At 51.6% G+C, this 16,258-nt stretch overlaps 1 protein-coding gene across 2 annotated transcripts in view; it reads right to left on the bottom strand.

Annotated features, from left to right (window-relative positions):
• MTR (5-methyltetrahydrofolate-homocysteine methyltransferase) overlaps positions 1-16,258 on the bottom strand; it is a 123,558-nt gene that overhangs the window by 24,549 nt on the left and 82,751 nt on the right. For both annotated transcript variants that reach the window (XM_044289004.1, XM_044289005.1), the window contains one exon: positions 12,478-12,559. In XM_044289004.1, the coding sequence (XP_044144939.1) occupies positions 12,478-12,559 (82 nt within the window). The remainder of the gene's footprint in view (positions 1-12,477; positions 12,560-16,258) is intronic.

The following is a 16,258-nucleotide window of genomic DNA, read 5'->3' as shown; positions in this document are numbered from 1 at the left end:
AATATGACCGCAATTCATGCTTTTTTGTCAGGCCCATGTTGAGGAGGAGGCCCAGAAAAGTTTTAATTTCGGAAACTTGGACTGGTTTCCACCGGAAAGACTGGGCATAAGAGCTTCCCGGGTTAGCGGTTATAAATTGTGTGGCATATCTGTTTGTTTCGGCCACAACTAAGTCTAAGAGCTCCGCAGTCAAGAACAGCTCAAAAAATCCCAGGGCCGAACCGATCTGTCTCAACCCGAACTCCAGACTGGGCAGTGAAAGGGAAAACTACAGGTGCGGCTGAAGTTGGGGACTGCCAATCAGGGTTTGCCAGCACCTCTGGGATTCTAGGGGCTCTACGGGCACGTCTTTGCGGTGGCTGCGACGGGGTCACTACTGCACGTGCCACCGTACCAGCTTCAACTGCCCTTCTGGTGCTCGCTACTTCACCAGGTTGTACGGCAGTGCTGGTACTAGGTCCAGGAAGGGATGGGCTGCTGGTGTATGCCTCACCACGTAATCCGACAGCACCAGCCCCACTCTGCTGCTCTTGAAGCGGATCCTGCGCAACCTGCGGTCTAGCGACACGGGGCCGGGTACGCCTGGTGCTATCAGGGACCTCAACCTCCTCGTCCGAACTTTGGGTCAGAGAGCCACTGCTTTCTACAGGTTCGTATTCTGACCCGCTGGATTCATCAGATGAGGGTTCCCACTCCTCATCCGACTGGGTCAGAAGCCTGTAGGCCTCTTCAGAAGAATACCCCCTGTTAGACATTTGGGCAACTAAATTTAGGGGTATTCCCTGAGACTACCCAAGAAAAAAAAAAGCAAGCCTGTCTTACAAAGGGGAGGCTGGCGAAGTACCGGAGGCCGCTGCGGTTGATAAAAAATATCAAAACTGATTTTTTTTATCGCCGCAGTGCATGTAAAGTGAATGTGCAGTGATCAAAAAAAAATAATTTTTTTGTCACTGCGGTGGGGCGGGCGTGGGCGAACGCACGTGTGGGCGACCGATCAGGCCTGATCGGGCAAACACTGCGCTTTGGGTGGAGGGCGAACTAAAGTGACACTAATACAATTATAGATCTGACCGTGATCAGTTTTGATCACTTTCAGATACTATAAAAGTACAAATGCTGATTAGCGATACGCTAATCAGCGAATAACGGACTGCGGTGCGGTGGGCTGGGCGCTAACTGATCGCTAAACTACCTAACCAAGGGGCCTAAACTATACCTAAAACCTAACGGTCAATACCAGTGAAAAAAAAAAAGTGACCGTTTGCACTGATCACTTTTTTCCTTTTCACTAGTGATTGACAGGGGCAAGAAGGGGTGATCAAAGGGTTAATTGGGGTGATCTGGGGGCTAAGTGTAGTGTAGTGGGTACTCACAGTGATGTGTGCTCCTCTGCTGGAACCAACCGACCAAAAGAAGGAGCAGAGGAGCACAGCAGCCATATAACCCCATCATATTTACTAATATGATGGGTTATGTGGCTTCCGATTGTTTTTTTTTGAAAATCATCAACCTGCCAGCCAATGATCGTGGCCGGCAGGTTGATGACAAACTTCTTCTTTGAATTTTGCCGGCCCGCGATGCGCATGCGCGGGCCGGCATACCCGGAAATCTCGCGTCTCGCGAGAGGACGCACCGGCGCGTCCACCCAGAAGAGCACGACCGTCGAGAAGACGCAATCCTGCGTACGGCGGTCGTGAGGAGGTTAAAGTCCTGGTTGCCATCGTAGTAGCGGGGAGCAGGGGAGCGGTATACTTACAGTCCGCGCGGCTCCCGGGACGCTCCAGAATGACGTCAGAGCGCCCCATGCGATCACTTGATCCATGCGCTTGGGGCGCCCTGACGTCACTCTGGAGCGCCCCGGGAGCCGCACGGACAGTAAGTATGCTGCTCCCCCGCTCCCCACTATACTTTACCATGGCTGCCAGGACTTTAGCGTCCCGGCAGCCATGGTAACCATTGAGAAAAAGCTAAACGTCGGATCCGGCAATGCGCCGAAACTACGTTTAGCTTAAGGCCGGATCCGGATCAATGCCTTTCAATGGGCATTCATTCCGGATCCGGCCTTGCGGCAAGTCTTCAGGATTTTTGCCCGGAGCAAAAAGCGCAGCATGCTGCGGTATTTTCTCCGGCCAAAAAACGTTCCGTTCCAGAACTGAAGACATTCTGATGCATCCTGAACGGATTTCACTCCATTCAGAATGCATTAGGATAAAACTGATCAGGATTCTTCCGGCATAGAGCCCCGACGATGGAACTCTATGCCGGAAGAAAAGAACGCAAGTGTGAAAGAGCCCTTAGAAGTTTAGAAGCAAATCTTGAAATTTCTCAAAAATTGTCAAAAACCAACTTTTTAAAGGACCAATTCAGGGTCTGAAGGCACTCTGTGAGGCTTACAAACTTTGTTAACCCTTTAGGTGTTCCACAAGAATGAATGGAAAATAGAGATACAATTTTTAAAAAATGTCACTTTTTTTATAATTTTTTTCCAGTTACAAAGTAAGGGTTAACAGCCAAACAAAACTCAATATTTATGGCCCCGATTCTGTAGTTTACAGAAACACCCCATATGTGGTCGTAAACCGCTGTACGGGCACACGGCAGGGCACAGAAGGAAAGGACAGTTTTTGGAAGGCAGATTTTGCTGGACTGGTTTTTTGACACTATGTCCCATTTGAAGCCCCCCTAGAGTAGAAACTCCCAAAAAGTGACCCCATTTTAGAAACTACGGGATAGGGTGGCAGTTTTGTTGGTACTAGTTTAGGGTACATATGATTCTTGGTTGCTCTATATTACACTTTTTGTGAGGCAAGGTAACAAGAAATAGCTGTTTTGGCACCGTTTTTATTTTTTGTTATTTACAACATTCATCTGACAGGTTAGATCATGTGGTATTTTTATAGACCAGGTTGTCACGGATGCGGCGATACCTAAGGCTACTTTCACACTAGCGTTGTTTAAATCCGGCGTTCAATTCCGACCCGGGAACTGCCCACCGGATCCAGAAAAACGTGTGAAAACGGATTACATTTTTATCACAATGAAAAAATGCATTGGAAAAAACAGATCCGCCATTTATGGACTTTAACTTTTTTTTCACAATTTTCGGGTTTAACATGCAAAATCCGGATCCGGTTTGACTGAACACACGGCGCCGGATCACACGTCCGTATGTGTTTTGCGGATTCGATCCATGTATCCGTGGATCCGTAAAAATCATACGGACGTCTGAATGGAGCCTTACAGGGGGGTGATCAATGACAGGGGGTTGATCAGGGAGTCTATATGGGTGATCACCCCCCTGTCATTGATCCCCCCCCCCCCCCCTGTAAGGCTCCATTCAGACATTTTTTTTGGCCCAAGTTAGCGGAAATTGTTTTTTTTTTCTTACAAAGTCTCATATTCCACTAACTTGTGTCAAAAAATAAAAATCTCACCATACCCCTCACGGAATCCAAATGCGTAAAATTTTTTAGACATTTATATTCCAGACTTCTTCTCACGCTTTAGGGCCCCTAAAATGCCAGGGCAGTATAAATACCCCACGTGACCCCATTTCGGAAAGAAGACACCCCAAGGTATTCCGTGAGGGGCATATTGAGTCCATGAAAGATTTAAATTTTTGTTCCAAGTTAGCGGAAAGGGAGACTTTGTGAGAAAAAACACAAAAAAATCTGTATGATTTTTACAGATCCACGGATACATGGATCGGATCCGCAAAACACATACGGACGTCTGACTGGAGCCTTACAGGGGAGGTGATCAATGACAGAAGTGTGATCACCCATATAGACTCCCTGATCACCCCCGTCATTGATCACCCCCCTGTAAGGCTCCATTCAGACGTCCGTATGATTTTTACGGATCCATGGATCAGATCCGCAAAACACATACGGACGTCTGAATGGAGCCTTACAGGGGGGTGATCAATGACAGGGGGGTGATCAGGGAGTGTATATGAGGTGATCACCCCCCTGTCATTGATCACCCCCCTGAAAGGCTCCATTCAGACGTCCGTATGTGTTTTGCGGATCCGATCCATGTATCCGTAAAAATCATACGGACGTCTGAATGGAGCCTTACAGGGGGTGATCAATGACGGGGGTGATCAGGGAGTCTATGGGTGATCACCCCTTTGTCATTGATCACCCCCCTGTAAGGCTCCATTCAGACGGACCTCTGAATGGAGCCTTACAGGGGTGTGATCAATGACAGAGGGGTGATCAGGGAGTCTATATAGGGTGATCAGTGGTTCATAAAGGGTTAACAAGTGACAGGGGGGGGGGGGTGTAGTCTAGTGGTGTTTGGTGCTACTTTACTGAGCTGCCTGTGTCCTCTGGTGGTCGATCCAAACAAAAGGGACCACCAGAGGACCAGGTAGCAGGTATATTAGATGCTGTTATCAAAACAGCGTCTAATATACCTGTTAGGGGTTAAAAAAAAAAAATCACATCTCCAGCCTGCCAGCGAACGATCGCCGCTGGCAGGCTAGAGATCCACTCGCTTACCTTCCGTTCGTGTGAGCGCGCGCGCCTGTGTGCGCACGTTCGCAGGAAATCTCTGCTATCGCGAGATGACGCACGGATGCGTCCAGGAGGAATGAATCAACCACCTTCCGGACGCATCCGTGCGTTAGGCGGTCGGGAGGAAGAGTAGAAGAGATGAGTGAATTTCATATTTTGAAAATTGGATTTTTGTACCTACAGTAAAATCCCTTTCTCGTTTAATTCATTGGCGGACACAGCACCATGAGTATATGCCCAGCTACCACTAGGAGGCGACACTAGATATCAAAAAAAGGAGATTTTTGTGAAACTCACCTGTAAAATCTTTTTCTCGTCTTTTCCATTGGGGGACACAGACCATGGGTATAGCTTAGAGGTATTAGTAGGAGGGACACTATGCAAATGAAAGAGCTCCTCCTCCTCGGGCTATACCCCCAGACTCCACCAGGAGGAACTCAGGCGTTGCACAAGCAGTAGGAGAAGGAGCAAGAAAAAATCATGGAAACCATCGGACCAAGCCATAAGGTCCAACCAGAAACAGAAAAACTGAACTAAAGACCCCTCCTGCAACAGGAATAATGGGTGGGAGCTGTGTCCCCCAATGGAAAAGACGAGAAAAAGATTTTACAGGTGAGTTTCACAAAAATCTCCTTTTCTCGTGCTTTTTTCCATTGGGGGACACAGACCATGGGACGTCCAAAAGCAGTCCATGGGGTGGGAAAAAATACCAGCACCGCCAGGAGGAACGCCCCAACGGTCAAACAGGAACCACAGCCTGCAAAACCCTGCGGCCAAAGCCGCATCAGCCGAAGCCAGTGAATGCAACTGACAAAAATTTGCAAAGGTATGCAAGGACGACCAGGTGGCCGCCGTACACAGCTGAGACGCAGAGGCACGACTGCGTCTTGCCCAGGAAGCCCCCTCCGCCCCAATGGAGAGAACGGCAATTCTAGCCGGGGGAACTCCACCACAAGCGTGACAAGCCGCGGAAATAGCCAAGCAGATCCAGAGCGCCAAGAACGGCGGACGGAAGCAGTAGCCGCGAGACACACCTCCAGGACCCGTACAACATCCAGGGAATGCAGAGTGCATTCCTTGGGGTTAGCCGGAGAAGGACAAAAGGAAGGCAGGACAAGATCCTCATCAAGGCGGAAGGGAGAGACCACCCTGGGCAAAAAGAAGGGGACTGGACGGAGCACAACTTAATCCTGGTGGAAAACCAGAAAGGCTCCTGACAGGAAAGAGCGGCCAGCTCCGACACCAGTCTGACTTAAAAGCTCGTGATGGGACGTGAACTCACAGCCACTGCATAATAGCCCAGAACTTTAATCACTACGCTATGTAGCTGTATCAGAAGCTATGGTCACAAGGAAGTCCAGATGAGAACAGTCAGAGAGACCCTCCTCAAAGGCTCGAAGGGGGCCGACTGCAGAGCGCGCAGAACCAAATTGAGATCCCAAGGAGACAAAGGGGGAACATACGGGGAACCGAATGCGCCACCCCCGAAGAAAGGTCACCACCGGACCCTTAAGAGCAAGGGACCTCTGACGGCCCGCGCCGAAACCTGACCTTACAGGGAACTAAGCGACAGTCCCTGCACAAGCCCAGACTGAAGAAAAGACAGTACCATCAAGATGGAAAACCGAAGGGGAGGGAACCCCGAACCCTCAAAAAAGGATAGGAAGGCCATCCAGGTACGATAGTAAATCCGGGAGGAAGAAGACTTCCCCGGACTGATCATGGTCCTAACCACTGAATCCGAGAACCCCATCTTTATCAGGATGGCGGTTTCAACAGTCACGCCGGTAAACGAAGAGACCGCAAATTCCGGTGGAAGAACGGGCCCTGAGACAGTAGGTCCTGTCCGTCGGGAAGAGGCCATGGGGCGTCCGCCAGCAACCGAGCCACGGCGAGGCCACTCGGCGAGGCCACTCTGGGGTGATGAGAACGGTCGGAGTCCCTTCCGCCTCGAACTGGCGTAGACCCTTTGGTAGGAGAGGAAAACAGAGGAGGCTGAAGTCCTGCCACGGAGACACCTGCGCATCCATCCGTACGCCTCCGGATCTCGGGCGCGAGCCAGGACCACTGGGATCTTGTTGTTGAACCCGGACGCCATTAAGTCCACATCCGGACGGTCCCATCTGTGGCAGATTTCCTCGAACCCTTCTGGATGCAGAGACCACCCGCTTGGATCCACCGTGTTGTGGCTTAGAAAGTCCGCTGTCCAGTTGTCCACTCCTGGAATGCAAACTGCTGACAACACCGGAACGTGCGTCTCCGCCCACGTCAGAATTCTCTTCACCTCCTGCATCACCATCCGGCTGCGGGTCCCGCCCTGATGGTCGATATAGGCCACGGCCGCGGCATTGCCCGTTTGAACCCGCACTGGGAGGCCCGCAAGGAGAGAGGTCCAATAGGAGAGAGAGAGCGGAAAAAATCGCCCTCAGTTCCAGAAAGTTGATTGGAAGGCGAGACTCTGCCGCCGACCAAATTCCTTGAACCGTGCGAGACTGGAAAACGCCCCCCCAACCCAGGATGCTGGCATCGGTGGCGGCGATCGTCCAGGAGAATGCGAGAAAGGAACTCCCCGACCTCAGGTTCTTTGGGAACAGCCACCAAGGGAGAGCTGCCCGAACCCGCTGAAAGGTAAAGGATCTCCTGTTGCGCCAGGCGAGTGTGAAACTGGGCATATGGAAGGCCTCGAAAGAGGCTACCATAAGACCCAGGACCTGCAAGTATTCCCGAATGGAGAGGCACGGGGAGCGCAGCAGATGCGACACTGCCCCCTGGACCTGGGAGGACTTGAAGGCTGGTAGAATACTTAGGCAGCCGAGGTGTCCAAAATCACCCTCCGGAAGGAGAGCCTCTGGGACGGGAAGAGGCAGGAGTTTGGGAAAGTTACCAGCCAGCCGAACCGTTCCAGGGTCTGAACAGTGATCCGGACGCTGTCCGTGGTCTGCGGTAGAGAGGGGGGCCTCTATCCGGATATCGTCCCGATAGGGCAGCAAAGGAATGCCCCTGGTACGAAGAAGCGCCATGAGCGGTCCAGGACCGTGGCAAGGACCCGCGGGGTGGTCGCCAACCCGAAGGAAGGGCGACAAACTGACAGTGTCGACCCATAATGGCGAAGCGCAGGAATCGATGGTGGGATTCCGCAATCGGGACATGTGATAGGCCTAGGAGCAGCAGGGCGGGCTGACTGGGCCCTCTAGTGCCGGGAAGGCTGGTGCAAAGGAAGGGCTCTTTGCGGGCGACCTGAGACCCCCGGCGGAGGAAGCAGGCGACGGCCTACCAGATGAGAAACGGCAAAAGGCATGCAGAGATGAACTCGTCCAGCTGATCCCCATAAGGTCTGGAAACCCCAAAGGGGAGATTAGCAAGGGAACGCTTGGTGGAGGCGTCAGCATCCCACACCTTCAATCAAATCTCTTCGCGCTGAGTGACAGAGATGGCCAACCTGCGGGCAAAGAGGGAAACAATGTCCCTAGAAGCTTCGCAAAGAATCTTAGAAGCCTGAGACATCTGGAGAACCAACTCCAGTGTGTTAGTAGCCGCATCTCGTACCGCCAGTTCCTGGTGGTGGTGTTGTAACCACACCGAGAGAGCACTGGCTACCCCTGCTGAGTGAAAGGTAGGTCACAGGGACGCGCTGCCAGCGAAAAAAGGACCTGGAAGAGAGTCTATGCGTCTGTCTACAGCATCCTGGAAAGAGGAACTGACTAAGACAGGAAGGGCCACATAATTGGCTAATCCGGCCACCGGAGGATCCACCTTAGGGGGAGGAGACACCTCTCCTCGCCGTCAGCAGGGAAAGGAAAGTATATTCATGCGCTGGGTGGTCGAGAACCTTATTAAGACCACCCCAGGCCCTGGACATGACCGCGGAAAAATCCCTCATGGACCGGGAACATGGTAGTCTCCGACTGCCTGGACGGAAAAAGGGGGAACTCCTGACCAGTGGAAGGAGGAGAATCCCCTTGGAGAATAAAGGTGTCTCGGACAGTCACCACTAAGTCAGCCACCCTGGTGGAGAGCTTAGGCGAGGGGTCCCGCTCCATGACCTAATCAGAGCCGGAAATTCTCCTTCAGACTTGCGCTCCCTAAGGGAGGGGAGAGTCGCCCGAACGCGCCTCTAGACGAGGGGGGGGGGGGGGGGGGGGGAGAGCCAGAGCCATCCGAGGAGGGATGCTGCTGCTCACGCTCCCTGTTAGTAGTCGGGCGTCTTCTGTGGAAAACCACTTAGAGAGGTGGTTGGCGTCACAGGATTTGAAAATGCCCTATAGTCCAAAAAGGACCTGGCTCGTCCGAGCCGGATAATTCTCCTTCGGATTACTCTCCCTAGGGAGGGGGAAGAGCAGTCCGCAAGCGCCACCGGCGAGGTGAGGGGGGTGGAGAGACGGAGACATCCGAGGTGGGATGCTGCCGCTCACGCTGCCTCTTCGTAGTCAGTCACCCACTGTGGGGACCACTGAGAGAGATGGAGTCGTTAGCGCCACAGGATTAAAGGACATGGTTGCCTTGGCGACTAAGACCAATTTAGCGGCCGCGCTGGACATGGCAGATGCCCAAGCGGGGACCGCAGGCCCCCAGGGACGTGGAGGAGGGGTGGAGGAGGGGGGTAAGGCAGGGATGCAGGTAATACTTATCTGCTCCTGCAGAACTTCTCCTGCAGAACTTCTCCCTCGACTCCAGGACCAGCAGGGATGCACCTCATCAGGCTTCTGACTCCTTGTCCAGGAGTGCAGTGTTCTGGTGGAGGGTGGCAGCAGGAGACCCAGTAGCTGGTGGGATACCGGAGCTGCAGGTCGAGCCCGGATCCACTTGTCTTCTTTGGGGGGCAATGGAGGCAGCCAGGCAGCGTCCAAGGACGGCAGCGGGCATTCCACGGGGGACCAGGAAGGCGCCATGCCGACCTGTGTCCCCATCTAGAATAATATAAACAATTTTTGAAGGCTGAAAGGGGCTTTGAACTCAGAAAGCCTGGACATGGGGCAGCAGCAGCAGTACCACTGAGCTACCAGCTTGCCTGGCACAAAACGGAGTAGAGTGATGAGGAGCTGCACGGCCATGAGCAAACAGAGTCTCCGGTGTAAGGAGAGTCAGAGCGGCATGCCGAGGCTCCGCCTCCCCGAACGCGTCATTATGGCGCGAAAAAAGCGCGCGAAAAATAAGCGCGCGCGCGAAAATATGCGCGCGCGCGAAAATAAGCGCACGCGCGAAAATATGCGCGAAAAAAAAGCGCACGCGCGAAAATATGCGTGAAAATAAGCGCACGCGCGCGGAAATAAGCGCGCGCGTGATTTAAACAAACACCACGTGGAGGAGCGGCCTGCCGGCGGGCGCTGAGGGAGCGCAGCAGCCAAGGCCCGACGAGAGAAGCGCTGAAGCCCACAGTTTAAGGGGGAAGAGATGCCAGTACTCCAGTGCCAAAATGAAGAAAGTGCCCCATCAGGATCCTTCTTCAAGTTCACCCAGGTAGCCACAGACAAATAGACACAGAGGGAGGGGGAGGGATTGGGCAACACTTATCTGCTCAGCATGCTCCCTCGATGTCCAGACCAGCAGGGATGCGCCTCTTCAGACTTCTGACTCCAATCCAGGAGAACAGTGCTCTGGAGGAGGGTAGGCAGCAGGCGTCCCAGCAGCTGGTGGGATGCCGGAGCTAACAGGTCGAGCCCGGATCCACTTATCTTCTTGGGGGGAAATGGAGGCAGCCAGGCAACGTCCCAAAGACGGCGGCGGGCACTCCACGGGGGACCAGGAAGGCGCCATGCCGACCTGTGTCCCCATCTAGAATAAAAATAACAAAAAGGAGTAGAATCAGAGAGTGTCAACCTCCTTCACCAGACACTAAGCAAAGACTGAGTTCCTCCTGGTGGAGTCTGGGGGTATAGCCCGAGGAGGAGGAGCTCTTTCATTTGCATAGTGTCCCTCCTACTAATACCTCTAAGCTATACCCATGGTCTGTGTCCCCCAATGGAAAAAAAGCACGAGAAAGTTGGCTCTGCCAAGGTGGGCTATACCCTCTCCACAGCCACTATGCTAATCAGTTTGTACCAATAGCAGTAGGAGAGAGAAACAAAAGCGAAGAACCAAACATGTCCAGGACCAGGAAAGGAAATGAGAACAGCAGCCCAGTGACAGGAAAATAAGTAAAAAAACAAAGGGTGGGATCTGTGTCCCCCAATGAATTGAATGAGAAAGGGATTTTACGTCAAGTACAAAAATCCAATTTTCTCGTTTATGTCATTGAGGGACACCACACCATAGGACGTCCCAAAGCAGTCCCAAGGGTGGGAAGGAAATCTCATGCAAAAAGTTGGACGCACAGGTGCTGGAGAACCCTGTGACCCAACTGGACCAGGAGAGGCCATAGCATGAAATGGTTCCAAAGGAAAAAATATAAGAGACCGTCAGGATTCCAAGGACAAGTGCCTGGGAAAAGAGCCAAAGAAGGAACAAGGGGAAACACCCGGTTGCTCCCGAGGTGGGATAGGGAGAAGGCAGATGTCCTGAGCAAGAACCAAGAGTTGAACATGTGCGCACTATAGAGCCCGAGGAAGGATCTGGAAGAACCAGGGCTACTCCTGAAGAAACAGGATAGTAGCACAGCAACGTCTGTTGGTAACGACCTAGCGCTCTACATATAGAAGGATGCTCCAGGAGGTGCAACTAAAGTGGTTGCCCCATCCTGCAGCAGGCCGAGACCTGCAGAAGAAAGGAAAAAAGAATAATAAAAAAAATGAAAAACAGCAAGACCTGCAAAAAAACAGAGTCATGTCTGCCTCCTACAGACACTAGACTAAAACTGATTAGTCGCGTGGCTGTGGAGAGGGCATAGCTCACCTGGGCGGAGCCAACTTTTTTATATCTAGTGTTGCCTCCTAGTGGTAGCTGGGCATTATATCCATGGTGCTGTGTCCCCCAATGACATTCATGAGAAATTCGTTCACGCATCATTTACTGGTAAAAGGTGAATTGCGTTATGGATTCCGTTACCACGGACCATAATGCAATTCTATGACTGAATGCATAGCGGAATGCTTTTAGAGGCATTCCGTTATTCATTCCGTCATAATAGAAGTCTATGGGATCCGTCCTCCCCTGCATAACAGAAACAGGACGGATCTGTTATGCAGCCCTTCGAGTTCTATTATGATGGAATGAATAATGGATGCATTCTGTCATAGAATTGCGTTATGGTCCGTGAAAACGGAATCCATAACGCAATTCACCTTTTACCAGTAAAAAAAGTGTGAACGAATTTCAAAATATGAAATTCGCTCATCTCTAATGAGTAGTGCTTTTTAATGGCACCGTTTTGGGCTATATATAAAACTTTAAGTAACTTTCTGAAAAAGAACAGTGAATGGGAAAAAACATTAGTTCCACTACAATTTTTTTTTGCATTGTACATTTTGCACTATTCATCATGCCGCATAAATAACATCTGTTATTGGTTTTTGTGCGATCATAAACTTTTTAATTTTTTTACCAAAAGAACTGTGCGAGGGGTCGTTTACTCCAGGCCGAGTTGATATTTCCATTGGTACCATTATGGGGTAGATATATTTTTTTGATTGCTTTAAAAATATTTTGGGAGGCAGGATGAACAAACACAGCAATTCTAGCATTGCTTCACTGTGTTTAAATGTTTTGGCAATACTAATTACATGCCTTGTTTTAGTTTCTGATAGACTGCATTTTTTTCAAGAGTGAAAAGTGTTTTTTTCCTTTAATAATATAAAACAGGATTTTTTTTTTGTCCCACAGTGGGACTTGAAACGATCCATTTATCACCCATATAACAAACTGCAATACTTCTGTACTGCAGTGTATCAAACCACATCGTGCAGCCCCAGAGAAATGAATGGGTCCACAATTCCGTTCCGCAAAATGCGGAACGAAATTGCGGACGTGTGAATGGGGCCTAAGTGGGTAACCATACCGTAGAAGAAAAAAAAATGCAACTTACAACCACAACACTTTGGGAAGCATCCAAACAATGGATTACAGGGGAACTGTAACGTGGAGCTATTTTCACAGCGGTGTGTGTCCTGCAAAATTAAAGCAATACACGGCAACAGTCACCAGGTAACAAAGGGGTACATTCATAAAATCTACAGTAAAACAAACTAGGATAAGATATAGACAGCTCATCAAGCAGCAAAGCCTGTGATTCAAGTGCAGTAACACCATTACCATAAGGGCTCATTCAGATGGCCGTATGCTGTCTGCAAAAATGCGGATACGTTTTTTTGCGGACAGGTCAGCATGTCCGCAAAAATGAGATTTTTGTATAACTTACCAGTAAAATCTCTTTCTCGCTCTTTCCTTGGGGGACACAGAAGACCTTGGGTATAGCTCATCTCCATAGGAGGCGTGACACTAAGTGAAAACTGTTAAGCCCCTCCTCCACAGCTATACCCTCAGCCTGGAGAGAGAGACTGCCAGTTGCGTGTCCAAGCAGTGAGAAAAGGCAAAGTCCAACAAGGAACCAACAAGCCAACTACCCAACGGGTAACAAAAACTCGGAAAACGCACAGAGAAAAAACAATTAATGGGTGGGTGCTGTGTCCCCCAAGGAAAGAGCGAGAAAGAGATTTTACTGGTAAGTTATACAAAAATCTCATTTTCTCGCCCAGTTTCCTTGGGGGACACAGAAGACCTTGGGACGTTCAAAAGCAGTCCAAAAGGGGGAGGGACCACAGCACCAAGGCGAAGCACCCGAAAGGCATCAATGAACCGCCGCCTGTAAACCCAGGCGGGGTAAGGCAGCATCTGCCAAAGTCAGAGTATGCACCCTGTAGAACTCAGTAAGGCGTGCAAGGCAGACCTGTGGCCGCCGTGCCCAAATGCACGGCCGAAGCCCAATGCCTCCGGCCCAGGAGGCACCGACCGCTCTGGTGAAAGGAACGGCGACACCAAAGACAGAATCCTGCCCTAGGTGCGGTAACCTCAGCAATAGCCAATCTGATCAAGCGGAGGAAAACCACCCTGGAGTCTGCCAACCCTATGCACAGACCTCCTGGAAACCCAAGAGGCCGAACGACTGCAAGAGTCGGAGATCTCCAAGTAAAAAACGGCCAGGCCCAAACAACGTCCAAATAGGTGAGGTGTTGAAGCGAAGGCAACACCACCTTCAGAAGGAAGGAAGGAAGAAACGAGATGCAGAACAGCCCTGTCCTGGAAAAGACAGAAAGCTCGTAACAAAAAAAGGGGCCATGCCGGCACCCGTCAGAGACACGACTGATACGGAACACAACCATACAGGACAGAAGGATAGAGAGAACTCCTGTAACGGCTCCAAGGGCAAGATTGGAGCGCCGAGAGCTCAGGATATAGTCCCCAGGGCGGTACCGAAGGACAGTACAGAGGAACCAAAGAGCCACTCCGAGGAAGAAGGTCTTGGCAGGCCCAGAGGGCCGGGAACGCTGGAAGAGGAACAACAGCGCCGACACTTGACACCTCAACTAAAAGACAGAACCATGGGGAAAGAACTTCAGAGTGGGGAATGCACAGCTTCCCACAGAACCCCAGACAAAAAACCCTAAGTCTTACGACAGATCCTGGACGAGACACAGCCAGGAGTGGACAGCAGTGAACCCGAATGACAGGCGAAAACCCAATGAGAACAGGCGCAGACCAGTAACACGGGCAGAAGGGTCGACAAAACTAGCCCCGTCGGCCCCGAACAACGTTGACCCGCATCCACCCGAATGGGGGAGCAGAAGGACAGATGGAAAGAACCCAAAGGATCCGCCAGATGCCAGGAGAAGGCAGGCTAAAGACCATGCTGATGTAACAACGTTGTACAGCCCCTGTGTGGGATCAAAGGACAATCTGAATCGAAAAGGTAGTCCCCCCAAGTTACCGAGAAGGTAAGTCTACATCAGGACCATCGTCTTAGAACGGGCCACGCAATCTGCACCCAGCGGGAGGACAGAACGCGGTAGACTCGGTAAATAAGCACACAGCTAATACAGCCAGCGCGAACAAGGGAGACAGTACGAGGCCAAAAGGAACACCGGAACCATCCACAGGAACAACCAGGCTCACCCCAGAGGGGAGGACAGTGAAAACACAGCCTCCTAAGTCTGGCGGGAAGCCACATCGGAGTGATCTGTATAGAGCGGGAGCCAAACAAAGCCGGCGAAAAGAGGCAGTCGAGACAGAGGCCGACATAACACCCTCCAACCGAAAGGAGGAGGAGTGGGCAACAGGGAAGCCATAAGACAGCTCAAAAACAGAACCCGCTACACTGAGACGCCCGGTCCACCGCCTCGCAGAAGGCGAATACCTTGAAGAACCCAAGGCGGAGGTCCTCCGGACCTGGGTAATCCAGCACCCAAGAGAAGTTGGGTGACCGTCCCGAGAAGAGCAGCCCGAACCCGGTAGCAGATCAGACAGAAGCGTAGAGGCGCCAAGAGGAAGGACTCATACCACACTGCATCCGAAGAGGAGGAAATTGCGGCAGGCAAGGGAACCGCAGTCCTGCCAGCGCCAATGAAGAATTCGAGAGGCGCCGCAGACAACAGCACTCTCGACCATGGGACCACTAGCGCAGGGAAGCAATGCTGCAGAAGGACGCAAAGGGCATGCATCTAGGACCCACGAACACTCCCTGGAATGAAAGGCCAACTAAATGAATGAGCACCACCCAGCTCGGTGCAGCAGAGAGAAATAGAGCCTGTCCGGTCAAGAGGACAGAATGAACTCCCTAGGGACGAGTGCAAGGCTGGCGGCAAGCATCGGCTCCCAAGAAACAAAGGTATGCCGCAGGAAGCAGGTGAGGCATACGAACGAGCAGCCCCGCAAGCAGCGAGAAGGCCAACCCACCTAGAAAAAACGAGATTTTTGTATAACTTACCAGTAAAATCTCTTTCTCGCTCTTCCTTGGGGGACACAGGAACTCTTGGGTATAGCTTATCTCCATAGGAGGCGTGACACTAAGTAAAAGACTGTTAAGCCCCTCCTCCAGCAGCTATACCCTCAGCCTGGAGAGAGAGACTTCCAGTTATGTGCCCAAGTAGTGCAAGACAAAGGCAAGGAGTAACCAAACCAATACCAACAAGCCAGAAAAAAACACCCGAAGGCCAACAAAAAAAAACAATGGGCGGGCGCTGTGTCCCCCAAGGAAGAGCGAGAAAGAGATTTTACTGGTAAGTTATACAAAAATCTCGTTTTCTCGCCCAATTCCTTGGGGGACACAGGAACTCTTGGGACGTTCAAAAGCAGTCCACAAACAGGGAGGGACCACAATCAAAAGCGAACCAGGCACCGCAAACATTAAGGCACCGCCGCCTGCAAAACCAAGCGGCCCAAAGCAGCATCCGCCGAGGCATAAGTGTTCACCCTGTAAAACTTGGTGAACGTGTGCAAAGAAGACCAGGTGGCCGCCTTGCACAGTTGTTCAGCCGAGGTACGATTACGCTGAGCCCAGGAAGCCCCGACCGCTCTGGTAGAATGAGCGGTAACACCAAAGGGCGGATCCCTGCCCCGAGCACGGTAAGCCTCAACGATAGCCATCTTGAGAAAGCGGGCAACAACCACCTTAGACGCCGCCAGCCCCCTGCGCGGACCCTCCGGAATTACAAACAGAGAATCCGTACGCCGAAAGGGTCTGGTCACATCCAGGTAGATCCTGAGAGCCCGAACAACATCCAGACGGTGAAGCTCCCGCTCCCGGGGATGCGACGGGGCCGGACACAGAGAAGGAAGGACAATATCCTCATTCAGGTGAAAGGCGGACACCA

This window comes from Bufo gargarizans, chromosome 4, assembly GCF_014858855.1.
Source record: "Bufo gargarizans isolate SCDJY-AF-19 chromosome 4, ASM1485885v1, whole genome shotgun sequence".
Lineage (NCBI taxonomy): Eukaryota > Metazoa > Chordata > Amphibia > Anura > Bufonidae > Bufo > Bufo gargarizans.
This window is presented reverse-complemented; position numbering and strand designations above follow the sequence as displayed.